General features: G+C 37.4%; 1 protein-coding gene across 50 annotated transcripts in view; it reads left to right on the plus strand.

Moving 5' to 3' along the window:
* The window catches only part of CLASP2 (cytoplasmic linker associated protein 2), a 148387-nt gene that overhangs the window by 34935 nt on the left and 87672 nt on the right, over window positions 1-25780 (plus strand). For 39 of the 50 annotated variants that reach the window (XM_076330917.1, XM_076330936.1, XM_076330931.1 and 36 more), the window contains 2 exons: window positions 4969-5039; window positions 23985-24131. In XM_076330917.1, the coding sequence (XP_076187032.1) occupies window positions 4969-5039; window positions 23985-24131 (218 nt within the window). Of the gene's footprint in view, window positions 1-4968; window positions 5040-9909; window positions 9994-23278; window positions 23485-23984; window positions 24132-25780 lie in introns of those variants that run through there. The other 11 variants (XM_076330949.1, XM_076330951.1, XM_076330954.1 and 8 more) reach the window with 2 other exon arrangements.

Below are 25780 nucleotides of genomic sequence, written 5' to 3' on the forward strand. Positions count from 1 at the left end.
TTTAATAGAATGTAGGCTTGTTTAGTTTACATAACAAATTACACATTAGAGATCTGTGTGTTGCTGCTTGAATGCACTCTGCCCTAAAGCACTGAAAATAAGAGCTCATATCTGCTGAAAAGGCAGGAAAGTTAATCAAGCATTGTTTTGAGAAATTGTTCAACTTCCTTAAATCTGCAAATGATCTATACATGTTGTGTCTATATAAAGCCAAATGTAGTTAGTAATTTAATAATAGTAGGCTTAAAAGGTTTTGTAATCTGCACCTGGTAGGTTTGCCTTTGTGGAAAATACTGGATTTTCTAGAGAAGGTTAATTGGACCTGTTGGAGTCTAGGTAGTCAATAAAAGAAGGTGGGATCTTACTTTTGCAGTTCAACTCTACTTGCTACTACTGTATTTTTCTTCAGTGCATTTTTATTCTTTACAGAGATTAATTTGTGAGTTTGTTTATAAATAAAATCAGTGAGTTCCTCTATTTGTTACTTTTCAACTTACAAATCTCAGAATAATACCGTGCTTTTTGCCTGAAGCACATTCCTTTTTCAGAAAAATCAGTATCAAGTCAGTGGTTGGAAATTTGGATGTTGTTTTCCCTTTTGTTAAAGTTGTTGCCAAAGAGGTTTGACAGTCTTTGGTATCAGGCCTGTAAGTATTAGTGTTAATATGTTTGTGAATACTGAAAATGGATGTGGTATTTCTTGTTCTGTGAGCCAAGAATAGTGAACAGGTTTTGTTCTATATGGGCCAAATTGATTTTGTTACAGTACGGAATCTGTGTGGCTGATCTTCCCTGAATGGAAATAGTATATGTGGCTCTGGATAGCAGTTGCTTAGTCTGAGTGTTAAAAGCTTTTTAAGATCTTTCAGGAAGTCATCTGTCAACTTTTCCCACTGTTACTTGAGAAACAGAAATGTATAAAACCAGCTGTTTGTTTAGTTTTATGTCTAGGGCCGCAACTTCATATACTGAAATGTTAAAGCATTTTGCAGTATGCAATTCTGAATACTGCATTTTATGTGATATGTACATTCTACTTATCTGTCTAGTTCATGTTGTAGATGAGGTCCATCTGTGTGTCCAGATGTGGACACATGTCTGTGCAAGATCTTTTTTTTTTTTTTTTTTCCCCAAGGGGGGTGTAAGGGGAAATAAGTGCAAGGTTTCATATGGGCCATTTCCTGCTTTAGACTCACTCTGGACATGAAGAACAGACTAGTTACCACCCTTTCTTCTTTATCCTCCTGCTATTGACAGGGGAGTGGTGCTTTTTTGCCTCTTCATCGCAAGGTCCAAACTTTTAGGTATCCCCCTCTGCCTGTCATGCAAGCAGTTGAAGTCCATCAAGCATAGTGATAAATAACGGCTTTTCAGTCTAGAAGTGTAGTGCATGTTCTTTGCTAGCATCTGTGTTTCCATGTGCGTGCACGTCGGCTCATGCTGTGTCTTAGAAGGGTACGTATTCTTCTCATTGAACGTAATCGCCATAATATGTTAATCCTTTGATAGAGATCTGTCACCTGCTGTAGGAGAGGGTTTAGCAGGTTGCCAGGAGCCCCCATTTAAAGTGCTACAACCTCATACATTCATTCATTCACTGAGACAGCAACAATCATGCATCCCATGCCAAAGTGGCCTGCTGTCCTGAACATGTGTTTTTCGTCAATGGGGATTTTTCCTTCCATATGTGAAGTTGCAGAAAACCTGGCTGTGCCTTTTTTGGAGAAAGAAGATAGTATTTCTATTCACTGGTGACATAGTATTTCTATTCACCGGTGACTTCACTGATTGATTATGCATGTCATATCCAGACTTGGGCTTGCAGACATGAGATAAAGGAGTAATAATGCTGCTCTTCTCAAAGAACATTCCTCATTGCTGATGACAGTGAAACCAGTCTTCACCCAGCCTTGTAAACTTTTTTGGATTCCTCTTGGCCAGGCTCTCTTTTGCCAGGAGCTGAACTCCTGTAAACATTCTTAAATTGATCGTGGTTGGAATAATTTTAGAGACCTTAGCCCATACTGCCTTGCTGTCTGTGGCTCTGTGAAGAAATATGAGAAGATGGTAGCATGAAGAGCTGGGTGGGAGGAGAGGGAGGAAGAAACTTGTTGCGAGAGTCATTGCAAAGTAGTAGGTACAGTTCCCGTAAGCTGTACTAAAGAGAGGGTTGGATCTACAGTAGTGCTTGACAGCTGTGTTTTACTAGAAATTTTTTTTTTGTAATTATGACAAAATGCTATAGAGTGGGCCTCTGGCCGTGAAGACATGCTTTGAAAGCTTTAGGAGGGGCAGTACTGTGTTGTTCTCGAGCCAGCACCACTGACTACATAGCATCCAGTGCTGACAAACACATTTGTTAATGTTCATAGTAAGTACTTTATCAGATATTTTGCCCAGAGTGAGAGGCAACGTGTGTATTATTATAATGTATTTATAAGGAAGCATTTCATTTTTTCTATTCTGTTTAAAATGCTCAGGAAAGCATTTTTGAAAACTAAGTTCAAAAGAGCAGGAAATGTTTTTTTTCTTTTGAATCCTCTAAAATATGTATGCCAAATGCATAACATCAGCCAAACAGGATATAAAAATTAAAGTGAAATTTTAAAGGAAATCTGTTAATCTCTAGTCTTCATGTTCAGTTTCTCTCAGGATTTAAGCCTTTCAGATGTAGTGTTAAGTCCTCCTGGTTAACTATAGGCGGACTGTTAATGCAGTGTTTAGTATGGAATCCAGCAGTGTTGAGGGGAACTTGCAGTCATTGGTAAACAGTAAAAATACTTCCTACGGTACATATGAAGCAAATGCATTAACTTCCTTTTATGAAAGCAAGATGGCATAATGCATTACGATGTGTATTGATCCTTGTGTGAACTTTTCACTTTGTACGTTTGAAAGCACATAGCACATTAATGGGATTCCATGTGTCATTAGTAAATGCTAGCACCCAAAAAGCATTTCATAAAATAATTGTAGTTTTGCTTTTTCAAGTCTTAAGTGCAAAAAAAACATTTTGGTATAAATTGCCTATGGTTTACAAATTGACCTTTTCATTAAAGGAGGTTTAATATTAAAGCAGTGTAGCCTGACATTTGTGAATTGCTGCCATTTTGGATATTTTGCTGTGGCTGCTATGGTTGTAAATGCAATGGTGGCGCAAAAGGGAGAGGATTATAGGTTCCAGGGAGAAGACTAACAAGTATGTTACGGGAAGATTATGCAAACTACTACTGAGCTACATATAGCTTTGAGATAAGTTGAGATGGTAAAACTGCTGGTTTGTGTTATGGGTTATTGACTTACACAATGAAGGGGTTTTTTGGTTTTGTTTTTTTAGATGCTTGCAGTAGGGTAGGCCTTTTTGTGGAATTCTCAGCTAAATCCGGGTAGTTCTTCTTGTGGGCCTGTTAAGTACAGGACAAATTTGCCCTGTAGCAGATTGCTTTGAAGTATTTGGAAAGTAAAAATAATGCATTGTGAGAGTCCTAAAACATTGGAAAGTGTGGGGAAAGGCTCAGGTTTTTTATACTGTTGTCTGGCTGCGTTTCATGATTTTATCGCATTCTTCATTATTAGATAAATGAGGTACCAGTGAATAAAAGGGGTATGCGGTCTGTCAGAGAAGGTAGACTGTGCACAGTGAGAGTGCACAGCCTCTCTACACGGATCATTGAGTACAAGTGGTGTGTGCATAAGGAAATGTTGAAGTGAAATCCTTGTGTGTCCTTGACTTTGCTCTTTTATGTATTGTGGGAGTTTTCATACCCAAGCACTGTTCTTACCCATTTTTCTTGGTTTGTCTTAAAATAGTTTGGATTGTCATTTGTAAACAGAGCCTTTCAGTATTTGCTCTTGTAGCAAATTTTGACTTGGGTAATATGGTCTCTAGTAATGGTGTAATGTAGCTGAACTGTACCTGTTCGGAGAGTTGCAGACTATCATGAGATTTGTAGTTCATAACTCTCTGCATTTAAGGTCAGGAGTTGGTCCTGCTAGTCTTGTAGCTAAAACTTCACGTGCATGTTAGATATTACCATATTCTGAGTAGTCTAAAATGCAGAAAGGTCTCTGGAGAAATGTAAGAAAATATTCTCAATTGTTTGCAGTTGAACAGTGTATTATCTCATTACAAACCCATTGCTAGCCTGTGGGTCACACTTTTTTCTGTGAGATACTGCCACTGCTTTTATTGACTTTTCTGCAGAAGTGGTGAGAAACGGCTGTTTAAGTGTTTTGCTTATTCTTGCAAGCTTTCTTGCTTGAATAGCATTTTCTACTTTGTGGGACTGGATTGCAAATCTAGAGGTTTTTTGGGTTTTTGGGTTTTTTTGGCGGGGGGGTTGCTATTTACATGTAGCTAAGCGCTTGCAGTGTTTTCTATTGTGAGGGTTTAAATTAGGGGTGTGTGTGTTGAACACAACTAAAGTGTTTAGTGTACCTTAAGTTTAGAAAAAAGTATTTCCTTTTTTTTTTTCCTGTGGAAGTGCTAACTAAAACAAAAGTATTTTCAGAACAAAACTGAGGAAATTTTGAGGAACAAAAATTTTGAGGAAAATTAGTAATTGTTTCAGAACAAATTAAATAGTAATCCCTATTTTTTTCCCCACATGAACATTGCATAGTTCAAATTGTTGCCTTTTAGTGTTGTGTATAAATAGGGTAATATCACAGTCATCTGAACACAATACTATTACTGAACCTGAACTTCAGAATTTTAGTTATTTTTAATCATGCTAATAACGATGCTCAGTTTTGTTCTTTGCTAAGTTGACTTAGTTTTCTGTGCATTTGTGTGAAGATGCTCAACTAACTTAAGAGGAGTCCTTTGGGAATTGTTTTTAGATACTCTTAATCCCTTGTATATTCTGTATTACTGCTTTATATGTGATAATAAACTGATTTCTGTTTCTACCAGTAACCTGGGGGATTTCAGAGATGTGGAAATATGTTTGTTGTTGTTCTTTACAGGTTGCAAACAATCTTTGCAAAATTTGATGAAGTAAGAAACTCTGGAAATATGATTTTAAGTAGCATCAGTGGTGAGTATGAAAGATCATCTATTTATAATCAGCTTTAGATTAATATAAATATTTAAATGCTAGTGTTATCAATGTGAGATGGATGACTAGAAACATATGTAAGTACTAAGAAAATTGAGACGGTGAAACAAACTTATACTGTGTTACTGAAAGTATTTTCAGAATACAGTGGGAAAAGGTGTTGAAACTGCATGGAAACAAGCAGTGAATCTTTAACAAGTTACATGTGTGCTCAGTAGAGGATACAAGAATCCTGCAATGTGCTCATGCATGGGGGGAAAAAATCAAATGAACCTTTATCCTATCTTACAGTGTATTTCTAAAATAAAATGGTAATTTAGTGATGAATGTGTTTGATTTCTTCTCGGTTAAAATGATGAATAATGATTTTAATACATGGAGTTTTAAATTACAGAAATAGGTGATTGCAGCATTCAGAGACACTTAAATGTTGAAGTTAAGACTTTATCTTGACTGTACTGAGTTTGGGATCTTTATTTTTGGTGTATTTCATGAAAAGAAAACCTGTTGCACAGAGAATCCTTGTTGCTTCCTACTGCATTCTTGATATAGTATTTTATAGTATGAAAGAGTAAAACCATAGTTCTTTCTTACTTAAAACTATAATTTAAGAGAAGACTTACGTAACAGCACAGCAAGGGAGGTGGTGTGGCAGTGGCTTTAATACAGTTGTTTTTGAAAGCCTCATTGTCTGTCTTCTGCAAGGAATCAGTAGATCTTGTTTTATAGGGGAGGGTTCTCTAGTGTTCATTTTCCTTTCAAAGCAACTATGCTGACTGAAAAGGAGGCTTTGCTAGATCTAGAAAGTATAACTATGCAGGAGTAGAAATACTTTGAGGAATGCATATGATTTGTCAATGTACTCAAATATACCTTTTCATTTTAAATATTCTCACCCTTTTCTTAGTGTGAAAATAGAAGAGACTAGGTTCAAAGGAATGTGTTTTTACAACCTTTTCTTTGAGGTAGTAAGAGTTTCTATGCTGCATTCTGCTTTGAAATAAAACATTGCTATTCTTGAACACTTAAAGAATACAAAAATAGATTTGTAAGGGTTAATATTAAAAAAAACCAAAAGAAAGCATACTAATTTTAGGGAAAAATGTTTTACATAAATGTTATGTTAGATTGTGAATTTACTCATTGTGGAAGGGTAAACCATTATCTTTTGCATTTGAAGTTAATACTGCTGCATAGGTTTGAGAGGTTCAAAGATGCATTTTACATGTATTTTTTTCTGTTGGTAGTTCTCAGGAGAATGGAGAAGGATATGAAGGAATATAAATGCATTGAAATAATTTAAATATATATGAAAATAGATATACAACATTGCTGGACTAGTTTGCATAGCACTTCTGAGCTTTTTGTCTCTATCTTAAGAGAACTGAATAAGTTTATTTTTCTTTAAGCTGTTTTTATCTCATCTGTAAAATGCAGATATTAATGCTGATCTATGGGAGTATAAACCATTTATTTTATCTTGTAGGTGGTGATTTCTGTGCAAAAGTTACTATGATATAAGTTTTGGTATCATAGAGACAGAATCCCTCTAATACGTTAGTTTCAGTATTTTTGCTTGAACCTAGTTTGTCTGTTGCATCCATCTAGACAATTTTTTAATGTTATTGAAAAGATTCTTCCATTGTTAGTGCTTTATCTTGGCTTTGTCCTTCGTTATTCTCTGAAGGACAATTTGTATTTACTGCTTGCGCGTGCAGATTGAAAGTTACTGTTGAATTCCTGTAGCCTTGTTACCAACTTTTCTTTTAGGAGCTTTATCAAACATCTCTGGATAAAGGCCAAATTTTAATGTCTAAATACATCTGTTACAGTGCTGAGGATTTTTTTTTAGTGCTTTGGATATTTTGGAGTAGGGTTTGGGAAGGTAGGGGGGAATAGGGTTATGTTTTTAAAGAGGGCGGGAGCAGGCAAAAAAACTGTTCAACAGGCTTAAATCTAATTAGACTGGTGCAGCTCCGTAGTGGACCTTTTTACCAGCAAAAGGAATGGCTTTTTGCCAGATTGAGTTACTTTCCCAAATAAGTTAACTCTGCTGGTGAGGGTTCTTTTCAGTGGGTGATGGATAGAGAAGGGCTTGCTAATACAACTGTGGAAGATGTCAGCTGCTTCATAGTCTTGAGTGACACTGCTGTGGTAGTAAATCTTTGTTGTGTTGACCTAGTTTCGGAGAATCCAGAGATGTGACTTAGGATTCTTTTATCAAACAATACTAATGTCAGTTGTTCAGTCTCTTTATTCAGCATGTACTTAGGAGGAAAAAAAAAAACCAACAAACCACCCCAAATTAAAAAAAACCTCAAAAGTCACAGCTTTAAACAATCTGAATACAAGAATGTTTTCCATAGTATTTTAATAATCAAAACAAATATGTATTTAAAAAAATGTTTGTACTAACATGATTAAACGCATGACAGGTTTTAAAAATGTTTTATTGATATGCTTAAGTATGTGGGAGAAATATAGGGAGGAGGGGAAAAGATACCATACCTGCAGTCTTATGAACGCTGGTAGATGTAGTATCATGTTATCCCTGTGACTGTGTTAGAGTGGACCTGGCGTGAACAGTCCCTTTAGTCTTGTGTTACCGTCTTCCTTTATTGAATCTGATCCTTGATGAAACTGTAAAGAGGAGGAGGGCAATGAGTTACCATTAGAGACTGACAGATCCTCTTGGAGGGTGGACGAGGTGAAAAGCGTATTGAAACAAGTATGGGTGGAATAATTGAGGCAAGATATGTACCAAGGAGTTTCAAAAGCCAACAGATGAGGAGGCACCATGTCTAACATAAGACTGGGCAAGAGTCTTAGTGCTTTTGCTTGATGGGGACGACTTACAGGCTTAAATAATATCACACTGCTAACTTGCCTCTCCAACTGACCTTCGATGATGATGATTATTTTTTTAGTTATTTTTCCCCCCTTCCCCTATCTTTGCATGCCCTCAGCAGTGGGTAGTAAAAACAGATATAATTTCTTTAATGTGAATTATGTGAATGAATTAGCTGCTGTGAAAACCTTGGGGTTTGTTTACATTACTAATGATGTTGCATATTAAGAGAATCATGTCAGGATGTTTGCCTGTTAAGCAAAATCTTACGTATGCTGCTAGTTTTGCCCTTTCACTCCACCAGAAATGTATCCCTGCGAACTGGAGAAGGTTCTTTAAAGCACCTCCCCATTTTTCAGCAAATGAATGTTCATTTCTATGGAAACAGAACTGGCAGCCAATCTCAAAGCTGCAAAAGCACTTGTTTCTACTGCCTGAGATTTGTAAATACTGTTTTCTCTAAGAGAATTTAAACAGACTCCTATATTGAGTAGTAGTGTAAATTTTGAGACAGGGAATTAAAAGAAAAGTTGGGAAAATAATAATACTGACCTCTCTACTTTGCCTCATTCAGCAGACAGAATGATTTGAGCTGAATATAAATTGTACATCTCTACTCAACCCGTACAATTTTCCCATTTTAATGGTATGCCTCATAGCGTTAGCTTTCTGAGCATAAAACGTGACAGGTAGGATACAGTGATGTTATTATCACTGTTGTGGAGGAGCTGTGTAATGGATGATAAAGATATAGTTGAGTGTTCTCCTTAAAAAAAAGGAGGGGGGCAAAAATCTATAGCACAAATGTGTATCTGTTTTTCCACATTACGCTCTTGTTTTTTATTTCCCTTTGCTGTTTTCTTTTTGGAAATACAGTTACTATGGAGACAATGACAACATACTCTGACAGAGCTCACCAGTGTGGCACAGTATGAATGTATATAGTTGGGGAAATACGGAAACTAGTGATAGCTGCCATGATCATTATATAGGGTTTTGAGCTACAGGTATTTCTTTTGCTTGCTCGATGCGAATGGTCAAAATGTAGCCACGTTATTTTAAATTTCAGCTGTGATTCTTGCTGGTTTATTTTTTTAAATAGGAAAATTTACTGACCAGTGAAGCGTAACGGTCAGTTTAAGCCCATTTGGAAGTAAAGGGCCACAGCAGGCTGATGCTTCTGCTGGTTTTTAAGGCACTTGTATGAATTTTTGAATTATTAGTACGGGGAACTGTGCCCTGGCTCCTGCAAATGCGTGGCTTACGAGCGCTGCACAGCTCAGTGTGTGTTACAGTTGTGTGTCCATCTGCATTTTAAACTTTTTCTTAGGCAAGAGGAAGTAAATTGGAAGTACTTTTTTTTTTCTTTCCTCCTTTTACCACTTTGTGGGATCGCGCTCTTTCTACCTTCACTATGTCACTTAAAGCATTGATTTGGGAATAAACTGTAAACAAGTTCAGGTTTTGGGTAGGTTCTCATGATAATTTCCATACCACTGGAAAATGCTCTCCAGCATCTGTTGCATGCACGCTTTAAAAAGCTCTTTCTCTTAAAGTTTCGAGGGGATTTCCAAAAAGTCTTGTGAAAGAGCAGCTTTCTTCAATGAGCTATCATCTGCTTCCTGTGTTTCTATTTATTTTATTTTATTTCACTTATTTTCTGATTTCTTTCTTTTTGTGGAATGCCTATCCTAATAAAGGCAGCTGCGCAGAAAGCAGTAAGGCTCTTGCATCGCTTCCCGCGGGGGAAAACTTCACCTTACGGGTGAAATTCCGCCTTACGGGCGGGGGCCTGCGCTGCCCTGGCTGCTGGGGCCGGGACGGCGGGGCCGGGCAGCGGGGGCGAGCAGGAGGGGACCCCGCGGGGCACGTGACCGTCGCGGCGGGAGCGGGCGGGGGGAGGAGCGCAGTAAGAGTCCCCGGTGGGACGGGGCCGGGACGGGCGGGGCGGCGCGGAGGGGGTTCCCGGGCGAGGCGGGACTGCTATTTTGAAGCGGGGTGGCGGCGGCTGTTGCGGCAGGGAGCCGGCAGCCGCCGCGCCTGCCCTCCCGCGGCACCGCCGCGGCATGATGGCTGTGGGGGACGGTGAGTGCGCGCCGCTGGGGACCGGCGCTGCCCTGTCCGGCGGTTGGGGGGTCCGGGGGTGGGGGTTGTTTGCAGCCCTGTGGAGGCGCAGGGCTGCCAGCGGAGCGGTGCCGTATCGCAGGCGAGGCGCGCAGGTCGGTCGGGGCGCTCGGTGGCCGGAGGGGCCCGCCGGGGCCGGGCGATGCCCTCCGGTTAAGGGGAAGGCGGGCCGCCGGGCTCCGCTCCTCTTCTTCCGCCTCCCAAAGCAAGGTTTGACTGTATTAAGTGTGTTAGGTCTCCTGTATGGCAGGTTGACATCTTACCCTGACGTAGTTGGCTTCCGCCGGCGTCGCTCCAGGGTGGTACGTGCAGCTGGAGGGTACCTTGGGCACCGCGCATAGCAGCTCCAGTCTTTTTTTAAATTTTAACCGTGCATGGATTTCTGGGATGGTCCGTGATCTTAATTACTTACAGCGCTGGCAGCTTCCGCTCTGCATTTTTATGTTGGCATTCTGTTTACCCCTCTTGTCTCAGTGTTACTTGTGTTAGACAGCTCTGTAAGATAAGACTGAATTTACTATACCGCTTTGTAAACAAGCGTATGTTAATCTGCGCAGTTTTGTGAAGAAATTTATAGTAATTTAGTGTAGCCATAAAAGTGCCTTGCTTCTAGGGCTAGAAATAGGTATTTATTAAAGACATGGGATGTTACTCCGTTTCCTTCACTGCACGGTGTATTGTTACACAAACCAATGGAAAGTAGGTCAGTAAAGCAATACAGACTATATTGCTATGTTTTGATCAAAAACTGGACATATGTTTTACCTTTATCACATCTCTTGGTTTTGCGTGACAGACAGGTATTTTGAGCTTAATAACTTGATGACTTTCTATATATGCATTATTATTTTCAGAGAAACTTGAGAAGTGTTTATTTGACGTGCAGCAAGTTTAGGAATGTAGTTGGAGGGCTGTGTTTTTACAAATGATTATATATATAGTTTTAAATAACGTTAAGGAAGATGGTCTTGTAAAGATCACATACTTAGATTAAGGTGAATCTTTTATCTGAATTTGCTAAAACATTGGTAGTAACAGTCCTGAGAGACCTTTTCTTAAGGTGTCCTGAAATATGTGTTTTTCACTTAGTTCTTTGATACGTTAGAGGCTGAAAGAGATAATCTGTGTGACCAGAGCAGTGAAATTAAGGCTGGACTATATAGTTTTAAAAAAATTCAGACAGTTCTCTGATGTTTGTATTTTTGTTTGTCATCTGTAAGATGCAAGGGAAGTCGTGGTCTTTGTAGAACTGAACATGTAGTAAGCTCTTTCTTGTTGAGATTTTTTTCTAGGAATGTTTTTCTTCATCTTTGTTAACTTCCTGTGAAGCAACACAGTTCTTCATGGTGTAAACATGGATTGTGGTAACTCGCAGATTAAGGATGCAAGTTGTAGCGCGTTAAGAAATAACTGTATTCTCCAGGCAAAGCCATAGGATTTTTGTGGTTCTGTAATGGTTGAGGTTTATAAAGTGAGGGTGGTTGTGGAGCTCTCTTCTGTATAATTTAATTCATCATTAACAAAGGCACTAAGAACAAAGTACTGTTCGGGCAGTCAGCTGACATTCTGTGTAGGAGCTTTGAGCAATAATGCCAGATACAATTAACTGTGTAGGATGATTATGTAGCTGTTGGTCTCTCTTAAAACTACTGCTTACCACATTTACAAGGAATTCAGTCTTCTGATGTTGTGTTATGAAACTGCTAGGGAAAACAAAACCTTAGTTACTATTGAGAAAACTTTTTGATCTTTTTTCGGAATTCAGTGTAGGTTTTGCCATGGTCTTCTGTTTTGCAAATATCCTGTACATTCTCCTAATATATGCAACATAGAAGAAACAATCTGGTTTGAGATTAGTGATACTGTAGCCTTTGAGAAATGTCTTTTCTTGACAAAATGTCACTTTGTTGTGGCCAGTATGTATGTTTAACTTATTATTTGTAAGGCTATGCTGATTTTCTGGAAGGTGTTGTGCAGATACTTCAGAGAACAGATTTTTTAATTTCATTTGGTTTGCTCACTTAATCAGCCTAGATATGTTACAAAATTGCACAGAGTATGTTTGGAAATGCTATACAGAGGTGGTAATTTCAACATTTTATCTTGAATGCAAGACACTGGTTTATTGTAACCTTTTGGAATTTTTTTCAGTTTTCTTGAGCACAAGCAGAACTGTAAATAAAACGTGGTGCTTAACAGTTGAATCTTAATCTGATTTCTCAAGTAAAGATTAAAGGGAAGAGCCAGATTTTCTGTTTGCCCCCACGTTAACTGTCTCAAGCTCTCCAATCTTTTGTTGGAAGACTGTAGAGAAAAAAAAAATAGTACTGTGTTTGTGGCCCAGCAAACGATTGGACTGTTACTTCTACTGTACTGAATGCGTGCCAGTGGGAGAGCATGCACTATCTCAGTCTTAAAGGCATTTCACATACTTGTGTGAATTTAGGTCTGTGTTTGACCTGCAAGCTGTGTTCTGAGGCTGCTGAGGAAAACTGGTCAAGAACCATTCCTCGCTCTGGATTTCTTGTTCTGTGGAGAGGGTAGTACATTTCTGCCCTTATCTGTTGATAACCAGATCAGGGTGTTTAGGAGGTCGCCAGCAGAATTGCAGCGCGGCACATCGCATTGTGCGTTCTCTTCAGGGTTTGTAATTCAGTGGCTTCCATCCCTGCGTTCTCACCTTGTTGTCAGTCTGTGCTATGCTACTTTGTTATTTTGTGGGTAAGGGACTGTCTTGCTCCCAGTTAAACAAGGTAATTAGAATAAGGACAAAATTATCTGCCTAAAACTATGAGGGGCCGTGAAGGGAAGATTAGACGTAGGTTTTCTTAAGATGTACTAAACGTATTGCGGTACCAGACATAAGGTATTTGAGGGCTATCTAAAAGCATATAATCAGCTTTGTAAGAGGACATACTTGGTGCACACATTTGTTGGACTAGTATATACTAAGTATGCTCTTTTGAATCATATAATGAATGAGATAAATCTACTTCTTTATTTATTAGTGGATTTTTATTTAAATGGCGTACAATGTAATGATGTTTCATGACTTTTAAGCACTTGTCAGATTTCAGGTGATAAAGCGTATGTGACTGGTTTATGAATAAGAATTATATCTTACTACATATGCATATCAAATTATGGGTTTTGTCTTCTTTCAGAATACTTCATTAATGTATGCATGGTCCTAGAGCACAAGAACAATTATATTCCATTCCCTGGTGTTCTTCTCAGGGAAGGCTGTCTTCCTAAGTATTTAATCTGATTAGTAGTTTCTGTAAAATGTGGGTGCTATACAGCTTTAATATTTTACTTTGACTGAAAAAAAGATTGGACATATTGAAGGTACAGAGGCTATAGTGATGTTTGAGACATTAGCTTGATTTAAAATATATATATATAATTGTAGTGCACATGCATTTCTGATGTGTATTTCTGATTTTCTTTTCCTCTGGTAGGAGGGAGGAGGCTTTTTAAACCAACAGAGTCCTGTGAATGGTGATAATAAAGCAATTACTACACTGGCCTAGAAATTGGGCAGGATGTAACTGTGGTGCTTTGTACCATTCAGAGCTGTTTCCTGGAAAAAAAAAAAATACAGATAGTAGAAGAAGTTTCTTCTGGGAAATAGAAATGCATCGCTTGTTCCCTTTTCTGTTCTTCTTCGGGCCTGTTTTTTTTTAACATGCTGACTGCGCCTGCACTGGCTCCTTTCCCTGTAATGGCTCCGCACCCCTCTTCGTCCGTTATTAGCAGTTGGTGGGCACATTGGATTGAGAAATGGCATTACTCACTGTGTCTGAGAAAGGAAGGACAGATACTGTGAGTTGGAATTTGATTGCTGTTCTGAACCAAACCAGTGCAAAGCTTCTTTTCACGGTAAGGTCATATGCTGCTCCCAGTGATTAACATAGATTCTGAGTAGTGTTTTGTCTATAAAGTGCATGTACTGTTGCTAATAGCAGTAAAAGAACAGTAGGACAGTGAAACAACTGAGTGGGAGAGGGAGGGAATGTGTAAACAAGCCAAGGGCTATATGAAAAGACACAGTTTCTACTTAGAGAATGGATGAATACAGTAAGGTTCAACATTGATGTGAATAAATTTAAGGAAGAAGTATGCAACTTGGAGCATTTCTTACTTAAAAAACAAAGCTGCAGACGTATGACAAACACAGTTATTTTCTTAAAACCAGCATAGATTCTAGAGTGATGACTGCACTTGATTTTTTTTTTTTTTTTTTTAATATTCTAGAACAATTACAAGTAAGTTTTGTCTTCCTGTTTCTAAATGACGTTTTTAAAGTGTCAAGGAATTTTTGGTGTTCAGTTCTGGGGAGCTTGTGGGTGGTGATGGTGGTTGTTGTTTTCACTAAATGTGAAATGCCAGTCCACTAAAAAGACTTCCAGATACGTTTAATCTGGCATCCAAGAGTGTTGGTTGCTTTTGGAGTCTGTTTCCATTTGTTTTTAAGAACAAGTTACATAAGAAAAAAAAAAATCCTTTGGTGTTTCAGCTGATATCCTTATTTGTTTTGAAATGTCTTTGATTATTCCAGACTATTGCTAATAGTCTGGATATTACAGTTTTTTCCTTCTTTTTAAAAAAGGTGCATTTTGAAACAAGCAAATAACCATTTCATGTTTACTGGTTTAAAGTTTCTCTGGTACAGCTTCGCATGTGTTTTTGATGTGAAAATTCTTCTCTTCAACTAAGAAAGCCCTCAAAATTATGGGTATTTGGAGCCTGAGAAAAGGTGAGGAGAAGCAATGAAGATGTAGAACAAAGCTCTTAACAGCCTGCAGAAGAAACTTACTTTCTTCAAATTGGATATTTTTGCTTTCATCAAATGTCAAGAGCTCTGTGATGTTCCATGATCACCTCTAAACAATTAACAGGAGTAGAGTTATATTTGACAAAATATCTTTTTATCATTACGGATTGTTTTGTGTGTTGACCTGATAAAAGTCCTTTGGTCAAACAACTTACACAATATGAGGTTTGCTATTGAACTTAAAGGTCAAAAGCATTTCTGTGTAGATTGTTTTTGTCTAAAATATCTTTGCGGTGTTGAGTTAATTTTTGCAAACTATTTAGAAACACTGAGGGAAGCAGTCAGTATGTATTATTTTGGGATTGGATGATGTTCTCACAAAAGAAGAGGAGAAATGGCACCTACTAAAGCTGCCTAGCTATATACCAGACACTTCAGATTTTCCAGACCTGATGTGAGTTTTTTAGCTTCTTATAAGAAGTCCAGTTTGAGGAGAGTCTCTCCTCTAAAAACCACAGGTATTGTCTCCGACAGTGAAGGTGGAGCATTGAGAGTAAATTAAAGATAATTTGCCATAATTTCTTGACCTCCACTTCTGAATATGCGAGGTAGAGAACGGGTTGGTCAGTGAGCTCAGACCATTAACAACCCCTTTTATTTTGTGCTGTGGTGTGCACATTTTTGTGTTCAGAGATTAATATTATTTTCTAATTCCTGAACTACAGGAATTTAAAGTAAATTTAAAAAAACAGATCTCTCTACATTTTATCTGCTGTGTGTTCATATTACACTTTCTGCCTCTAGGACCTGTGTTTTATTTGTAAATCTGCCTTGCTGTTTTACATTTTCAATGTACAAATTGAGTTTAACACACAGAAATTTGCCACACTAAAAAGTAACGCAAGTGTTTGCTACTGAAATAATTTCTCTGGTGATAGAAGTAAATTTGTCACTGTCAGCCTCTAATAGTAAATCACAATTTAAGCTCACTGTTTGTAAACCTTCTTATTGATACTATATGATACATAACACATGGCCCTTTGCTATCACGCATACATGTGATATATGTTAAAGGTAAATGGACATGGTCCTTACGTCTGCCTCTCTTAGCTTTGCTGTGATGTAATTGATAGTTTGAGAAATCAAATCATTAAACTCTTTAAGTGTTTCTGTGTAAATGAATTACGTTTTGGAAATGCCATGAATGGTTTCTTCCTCAATGGATATCAGTTGTTTGATTGACTTAGATACTAAAATCATGGTCCTTAAATACATCGATAATGCTAGTCATATTATTGTAATTTATAGATAGTGGATTCTAAATATAACATGTTTTCATATTAAATGTATTGGTTTTAAAATAGGCTATTAGATTCACTGAAGAAAATACTGGTACTGTATCTCCATCAAGTAGATACTTGATGTACAAGCAAAGAAAATTTGTGAAGAAAGAAATGAAATTACTTCTGGAGCCTAGTAATGAAGACAGTAATGAAACCAGGCCTACTGAGCAAAGACTAGCTGTTGAGTTACAGAATATTTTAAAGGTGAATAGCGGGGTTTGTACTTCAAGAAAATATTTGAAGTGATAGCTTTTTCAGTGGGCAACTTAAGCAACAGAGTGAAGTGTTAGGCCAAAAATGAGGTCTGAATTTGGACAGGCTACAACAGTTAAATAAACCATAACTTTTGATACAAATGATGAGTCTCTTTTGTGGCTCACAGATTTATCAGGCATCAAGTAAAAATTCTCTTCAAGCCTTTAATTTTTGGGGGTTTATTACTATTTTAAGTGAACTACCTAATTTCATTTTAATCAGTGTCTAGATAGATAGCAATCTTGATTGCTTCAGAAGTTACTGCCCTTCTCAGCTTTACTTCTAACATTTCATAGGAGAGCAAAACACCCATGCTGAGATAGCATATCTTACTTTGTGCTAAAACAGGAGTATTCCCATCAGTTTCTGTGTTACAGCTACTGAGTCAACCTATTGACTCGGTTGCTCTGAGTAGCATTTGGGAAATGTATAACAAAGAAAGGCCAATTGCAAGAATTTAAAACTGACTAAAGGAATGTTTTATTTATTTTAACAAATTTAATTGGACTGTGGAAATAATTTTACAGATGCTGCAAAGGTAAAAAATATAGCAAGATTTGCAGAAACTGTCTTCAACTTTAATAGGTAAAAATGAGAAAATAACTTACTTAAGTTTAAAGGAGATATTCCAGAACTAGAAATTGGGATGAAGCTTTGCTTGGAAGCAAAATTAGCTCAGTTGCGTATTCTGGCTTGTTGCAGCTTTGTTTGAAACCTGTATTTAAATCTTGTATTTCAGCCAGACAGTAGTAAGATGAACTGTAAGACTAGTTTTTCTTTGAGGTCAGGAAAATACTACTGGAATATGTTATATTTTTTCTGAATTAATCTTTTTTGAACATATTCCTTCATGAAGCTATTGAGGAAGATGGATAAATTATTAGTATCATTAGAATAAGCCTGTAAGAAATGTGGCTAATTATTGTGACAAGTGCCATTGCCACTCCTAAATATTTATTTTCTAAAGTCTCTTCTTTGCAGTTTTCCCATCTTCTCTTTTGCCTTACTCATTTAGATTCATGTTTAAAAAAAAAACAAACCAGAACAACAAGAAAAAGGCACATCTGGTGTGAGCCTCTGTAACACACTGTAAGTGTGCTGTAGCTGATCAATGGAATGTAGGAGAGCTGTACTCTGCTTTGCTTGTTGAAAAGTTAGGGGAACTATCAGAATTTGAGATTGGATCAACAGCATAAATTTAACTGATAAATATTTGCCTCATTCCTGTTACTGACTGCTGCTCCCTGTGCTTGCTGCCTTTTTTATTCTTTTTTTAAAGGCACTAGTCCACTGGAACTGCCTGAAAAACTAGCACGTGAAGGCATATATTTGGCTTCACAATTGGCTTTACTACATTGGGGGTTTTTTGAACCAAGTTGTATTATTTAGCTACTTTTGTCATTGGTATTTTTTATCCTCCCACCTCCGTGAGGTTACAGTGGAAAAAGGAGTCTCTTTTGGTAAGAGTTTTAGCTTTTGCTGATGAGCATCAGAATATGTTGCACAGAACATAAGAACTGTTTGCCAGCACTGAATCATAGGTACAGTTGCCTCCTTCAGGAATGCAAAGAGAAACAGAAGGAGGTACCATGAAGTAAAGTTAAATCCATCAGTAAGTGTCTCATGTTACTTCTGTCACTACACTCTGTCGTCTTCTGAAGAACCATGCTCCATCATTGTGGGAAGCAGATTTTTGGTTTTGAATGAGAATTTGTGTCCTAATGGTTCAAGATCCCTCTATCTGCTTTGGCACAGGGACAATGCCCAGGAATTATGCCTTTACGGTAGATCTAAAGCATCTTAGGTGTGATTCAGCTGCCTAGACATAGGCATCTAATGCCACTTGAGGTGCCTTGCAGTATCCACGCTAGCCCCATGGAGCAAAGAAGTGTGACACAAGACCTGCAAGAGGTCTGTGCCCTTCTGGAATGTCAGCTGGCGGCCAGACAGGTTACTCAGGACTGTCTAAACTGGTTTTAGATGGCTGTGCTTAGGCAAATGAATCTTGTCCTTTGTGTCAGGACAAACAGATTCGGGCTGTATGGAATGCCTGATGTGTAAGGGATAAAGTGCTCACTAAATGATGTGGGGCATTGGCTTGAAGTATGGATTAGAAGGATCAACCAACCTGATGCATCTGTAGTGCTTGCAGCTTCATTTTCATGCTTGACAGAAATTGTTGTAGGCTGCACCAGTTCAGCTGGAATTGAGCTAACGACCCAGTCCCAGATGTTCCAAGTAATTGATGCAGTCTATGTTTGTAAATCACTGAAGGGAGACTGGCAGTCGGTGTCTTGGTAGGCGCAGGATGTGGGAGTGACTTGGGAAATGTAAGGAGTTCATCTACTTGTCATTGTTTTGCTTGGGCATGAATTTGCAATCATATCATTATAAACAGTTTGCCGTGTGAAAGAGGAACTGTTAGCAGTAGTTCAAAAACATCTAGTATCTGTTAGCAATACTTGAAAAGAAAATGGATATAGGAAGGGCACGTTTTTAACAAAAGTCAAAGTTTAAAAGCAGTTTTATTAAAGATACTATGTTCTCTGGTTCGACTATCATCGATCTACTGTAAATACTGCAAGTTGGTATTTACAACCCTAGTAGCAGATACGTAGTTAGATATGTAAGATCTCGATGCTGATACAGTAGTGAGATTTGCCTTTATGGACAGCTTTAGTTCAGTGTTACTGCAGGGGATCCATCCCCGCCCCGTGGTGTTACTTGGGGATCTGCTTTAGGATCAGTTAACTTCTGAGTGGCTGCTTCTGAGTAGCATGAGTAGAATATATATCTTCTATTTCTACAGCTGTGTAGAAGATAATATATTTCTTTCTTCTGTTTTTGACTGACTTACAAAATGTTAGATATTAAACATCACATTAATTCTATGAATCTTAAGACCAGCTATGGCAAAGGCTTGAGTTACGGTAACAATAAATATATTTTAATTTAATTTTCTTTAAAAATAAATTCCTTTTCTCTCTAGATATGAAAAGTTCTAGAGTCTCCTTTGTCCCGGAATACATCTGTAATTACCCTTATTGCTTTATAGCCAAATTGCAGTAAATAGGTTGTTTAGAAGTTTTTAGCATTGGGAGTACCAGAATGTTCTTTGAGTATCAAGTTTGATTGTAAATGCTTATTCTTTGATATCTCTGAATACTTTAAAAACCGGATACTACATATTTGTAATCTGGCCCCCAATAGTAATGCCACAAGGCACAAAGATATCACATTATCTTTTAGTTATTTTTAGTGCAAATGGCATAGAATTTAATATTTAAACCTTTGTGATGGTTCAGAATTTTGGTCTGTGTTTCTAATTGAACAGCTGCATCTGTATTTAATCTTAGAATAACTTTGGTAAACCCCAAGTTTTGAAAGTGTGGTAAACTCTAGGGTCTGATGTGTCATACAGGTTGGTTTGGTGGCTTTTTTACTAGAACCATTCTTTTGACTCCTCTGAAATGTTCTGTAGAAATGTACAGCAGTTCATTGATACCGATTCACTTGCTGCATGGTACCTGCAGAACACTCCTCTGCGGTACGATCTCTCTCTTCTATTGGAAGAGAAAACTTCTAATGCTTGCAAGTTGAATTTTGTGTTTCTAGCTTTCTGAATATAAGAACACCCTTTTCTTGAATTTTCTTTTTTTTTCTGCTTTGAAGTTGTTCGTCTGGAAGAGAACTTGTACCAGAGTGAGAACATTTGCTGCTCGTCAGGTTTCTTAGAGCTTTTGGCAATACTAGATTCCAAGCTCTTTGCTGTGGGGTGTGCTTACCTCCAAAACTCTTCTTACCCATTGTGATGTAAAATGAAGATACTGAGTACAAGAACAATCTTATGAGATTTACCTGAGGTTCAGTGTCTTTCATCAATTGTGTTTTTTGTTTAAGATGTTCTGTACATTGCTAGCAATTCATACAGCTTTTTATTCCTGTTTTTAGTAGCTTAGAGCTTTGTTGTAAAATGCTGTTTGGATAGCGCTTTCTCAGCTGTCAGGTGTATTTGCATATGTAAAGTTTGATACACTGAAAGTGGTGTTTGGCCTTTAGAATTACCTAGAATGAAAATTATCTAGCCATTCGAGAATGAAAAAGTGTTTGCATCCTTCAGATAGATTTGTTTTGAAATATCAATTATATTTGGGCTTTTATTACTTCTGTTGTAGAAATTAATTTTGTTTGCAGACTGCATGAAACTACCATTACAGTCACAGTTCAATACTGACAGTACAACCGTTGTCACACTCTGCATGTTGGCGGTCAGGAGCTCCAGCCCTGGTCCATTGGCTAGCCAAAGGCATGTAGTAAACAAGTTTGGCTCAGCTGGCTTGAGCAGAACTGCACCTTGATTATACCCTGTGGAGTAACGGTTCTACCTCGAGCTGTGGTTCTGTATGCTGAAGTATATGGAAATGCTTTTATAAGAGATACAAACAAGCGTATTGTTGCGCGTGAGTGAGAGCACATGGAAAGCAGATCATACTGGCAGCAAATATGATGCTTTTGTTTCATTAACTGCTATAAATACAGGCTTCAGGTTTCAGATCTTCACGAATACTGTTAAGCATCTTTCTGAAAATGGAATGTCCCTAAAGATCAATTGGGGTTACATTGTTAATAGAGCCTAGGGAAATAAAAGTGTAAAAGCCCAAAAGGGTGGAGAAAACCTCTGGTTTCTGTAAAGACGGTACAAAATCTTCCTGCTCATGTTTATTTAAAAACAAACAAACAAAAAACCCCACAACAGAAGAAATTCAGCTGCGTTATCACTTTAGCCTTAAAAGAATTAAAAAAGATCCTTTTCACCTGTTAATTTTATACATTTGTGGTACTGTGCTGTAATTTTGGAACACTTTTAGTGACTGTACTTTAATTTTTTAACTTATTTTAACATAAATCATGAAAAGTCCAGTTAAGAACGCCCATGTATCAGTACTTAAGATCAGTTCTATGTTTCTCAAAAATACTTACACATTTTAAAATAAGAAGAATTTATTTTAAAAGCTAGGTTTTATGTGGACGAAGAAACTGCATGAAAATATTTCATAGTGTAGGTTTTTAATCCACTGTTAACAATATTTTTAAATGTATGAAAAAAATATTCTTTAACTAGGCAAAGCAATTTGACGGTATTACCAAGACAGTTGTCCTATAATTTACACAATGTGCCAGTAGCAGGGAATGTTTGGGTCTGCATTTTTCTGAAATTCTATTTTGGGGTTGAGCAGTAACTTCTAGAGTTCTCCATCTTCAATACTCCATAATGAATAGCTTGGTAAGAATAAAATTAATTTATCTGAGCCTTTGGTTCCTGAAGTACACTGTTGTTTGAGCTTGTTTAGGTTTTCCTTGATTAGGAGTTTTTGCATAAATGAGCAAAATGCTCACTTACTATTTTTAAGATTGTACTGCAAATAACTTTTTTTCCCCTCAAAGGCTTCTTGCGCAATATTTGTGTATCAATCCTGCATTGTAGTGCTGTTGGATAGTAACATGAAAGTCTAGCCTGTTTCATTATTAAACCAAAAAAAAATGCAGCAACAAAAACATTTTTATTTGAAAAGCACGTTTTCACTTTTAATCAGTTTTTATAATAGCATATTCATGTCTCAGCGTTGATCTTTTAATGCTGTTTAAAGATCTACAAGATATTTCTTAATGCTATTTTAAAATTACCTGTAATGTTGCAGGTATCCTAGATACTAACCATTACTATTTACGTTTCTATTACAGTCTTTAGTTCATTGCACTTACTCTGGCATTTGGATTAGTGGTTTTCCCTGCTCAAAAATCTTGATGTCTGGTTCTATTTAAGCTACTAAGAGTAAAAGCATCAGGAATCAAAATGTGTTCTGCCTCAGCCTGTATGCTGAGTGGGAGTGCTGTTTCCATGGCAACACACAGGCTAGTGGGGGGGGAGGCTGATGCCTTTTCCCCGATTCTGAGCATTTACATACCCAAACACGATTATTCTTAGCAAGATTCTCTTAAAAATCAGTGTTTGTAGGAAAGAAGGAAATAATGTTAGTGAAAATTGTCGAGATGCATCCAGACGTTTCTTGTGGTGGTTTGTTTCTTCTTTAATCATGAAGATTTGTTAGTGCAACACACAGCTTTTTGCTAATGCTAGAAAAATGTACTAACCATAGCAGCAGTGATCTCGGACATGTTAAACGAGGGGTGTTCCAATGTTTGATGGTGCTGTAAATGCGGTTGGACAAAACCTTCCTTTACCCTTTTAATGAAAGCTGCCTTCCTTTGGGAGGCTATATTATTAAATATAGTTGACATTTCACTGGGAGCAAGTTCTGAATAAGCAAAGGGTAAATAGTCACCATTCCAGAGATGACAAAGCTTTGCAATTAATTTTATTTTTTTTTTAGAAATGGCAGGTTTTACAGCAGGTAATATGCTAAATTGGTCTTCCATTACTGTAGTGCAGCTGTCTCTCAGCCTCGCCCATTTTATTTATTACAGGAACCATAGGCTGTTATGTTTTCCGTGCTCAAGCTTATAGATAAATTCTTCTTCCCTAAGTGGATTGAGAAACCGTTACGTTCTACTGTTGGAATATGTTGGGGTTTTTCTTTGAAGGCTGAATATTTTGTATGAGGCTATTTTATTTAGTCATTAGAGGTGAATTTCTTTCTTGATTAAAAATACACAAACCTGAAATTACAGGAAAGAGAAGTGCAAACCCCAGAGTATTGTCTGTCTGTCTAATTTTTTTAATGAAGGATTGGAATAGTGGCAAATACCATGTGTGGGAATGAATTTATTTGCATGGAGAATTTTCACCTTTTCCTCTGGCAGTGGCTCCCAGAAGATGATGTCACCTTGCAGCTCATTGGTTGTGCGGCACCTAGTGCGGGGAAGGGAGAGAAAGATGCCGGCACAAATCTCAGTGGTGGATCTAGGGTGTTTGCGAGCAGTTTTTGATAGAATCTTTGATTAGTATTGAGAATTTACTGCGTGTGGCCATGTGAGGTGCTGGGTCCGTCCTAGGGTGAGGGGATTGAAGAGCTATCAGAGGAATGAGGCGGCTGATCTGCAAGAGGATCTGTGATTGTAAGTTGAAAAAATCTGGGTGGAAGAGACAGGGAGTGCTGGTTAGACACATTGTGGGAGGATGTGTAGCAGAAAATGCATGCATGAGTAAAAGAAGAAAAGGGAGAAGCGCTTGTCTTTGGTAGACTGGAATGATAAAAATTATATAAAGGGCTTTCCTTTGGGGAAAATGTTCAGAAATGGGCAAAATTTTCAATCTCTGCAAAGATATTTTCCCTTTGTGGGAATGAATGTGTAGGATTCATTTTTATGTTCAGTTTTACAGTGGTTAATTATGAAGGCAAAATAATATTTTGTAAGAACTTAACATGTAGAAAATGCTGTTTATTTCTCATTGTCATTTTATTCCTAGGTCAGAGACAGAGGACAAAGTGATAAATACTTGATTTTATTTATTCATTTTACAAAATTCTATGAAATGTGAAGCAGAATAGTTGATTAGGCAATAAATATACATCCATTCTAATAGTTGTATTTTTATTTAATGTATCCTTTTCTAGACAAAAGCTTTGATGATGAAGAGTCAGTGGATGGAAATAGGCCATCATCAGCTGCTTCAGCCTTCAAGGTTCCAGCACCTAAAAAGCCAGGAAATCCTTCAAACAGTGCAAGAAAGCCAGGATCAGCTGGTGGGCCTAAGGTTGGAGGTAACGTAAAGCTATTTAGATTCTAATCGGTGTTCCCAGAAACCTTGCCAGAGCAGGCACAAAACAGAGAACTTCGGAAGGTGATGTTTAATTCATGACTGCAGTATTTTTGCAGAGCTGAAAGCAGCAAAGGACCCTGTTTTACGTAATTATTCATATGTAAAGGTGTGTACATGTCTGTTTTTGTGAATGTACATTTAGCTTATAAAGAAAGGCCTCTCATGTTATAAATAAAATTAACATCTGGAGATAGCAGTTGTGTTGGTAAAATGAATATATGGGTCCTTCTGATGGAATCCACACATTGCTTACTGTATATATAAATATACTGTGAAATTCTGTAGTAGGTCTGTGTAGATGAAATTTTTACTGTAGGTCTGCGCTGTTTCACATGGCTAAAAAGGACTAGCCATCAACCATATACCTCAACAGAGATGTATATTACACCTGAATGACTTTTATTATTATTCCTTAAACTGTCAGAGTATTGTGAAATTGGTTGTGAAAGATAAAAAACGAGGGCCAAAACCCTTGCCAGGATTTTTTTGCATGGTAGACTTCAAAGCAGTATAATGGTGATGTTTACTAATTATAATCTTTGAGCAGGGAAATCCGCATTTTTTTAGGGCGGGGGTAATCTAACAAAAGCAACTGTTTACTGCTAAGGAAGTGACAGCTTTTTTGATGGTTTGTGTACACATTCAGAAAAACATATAATTAAGTGGAAGTATACCATGCTTCAGGTGTGGCTTTTTTAGGAATAATTGATTCTTTCAGTAAGGGATTTTCGTAAGAGTAAGTAATTTTTTCATGTTCCTAATCATATAACATTCCCTTATGTGAACTGCAAAGCAAAGATAAAATTTGACAGAAGATACACATGCCAGACAAGCTGCCTTAAGTATTTTCATGTTAATAAGATATAGCTATATGTTTTGACTTTTTATTGTTTTTCTAATGTGATCTTCAGAATTCCTAATAAATTGAAAAGATTCCTATAGGGCGGGATCAACACTGCCAGCGTATAACTCAAAATTGATAGCAGTATGAATCAGAAAGTACCACCTAGAAGACTTCCTAAAGGAAGTTATCTCTTGACATTGACTCTTAGTATTTATTATTATTACACAAATAAGTAATAATACTATTATCTCCTTTATCCTGAAGCATGGTGGTTTTTGCATGCAAGACTAACATATATAGTACCAGAACTGAATGCTCAGGATTCCTGTTTCTTTCAGTATGTGCTGCTTTTAATAATATTTTATTAAATATAGATTTTTTTAATGTAAAATCGTTTTTACGTGTAGACTTTCACTTTACGTGCTCTGCAGTAAAAACACGGAGATAGGAGAGCAGGGGAAGGGAAATCAGAACAGAATAACTGCTCGACTGATTTTTTTTTTTTTTTTTCAGTTTATCTAAAAATTCAGGAGTGAAGGAGATTAGAAAAACCCAAAAATGATTACATTGCTTTTCCTCCTTTTCCTATATTGCCAAACTTCAAAAAATTGAAATGAAATAATACATGGAATAAGGATGAAATCTAAGCATGCCAAAACCAGAGAACTTTGGTCATTCCTTGCTTTATACTGTCTCCTTTCAACTCTGGAAAACACTGAGGAGTGTTCACATGTGCACCTGTTTGC

The sequence above is a fragment of the Aptenodytes patagonicus genome, chromosome 2 (assembly GCF_965638725.1).
Source record: "Aptenodytes patagonicus chromosome 2, bAptPat1.pri.cur, whole genome shotgun sequence".
In the NCBI taxonomy this organism is placed as follows: Eukaryota; Metazoa; Chordata; class Aves; order Sphenisciformes; family Spheniscidae; genus Aptenodytes; species Aptenodytes patagonicus.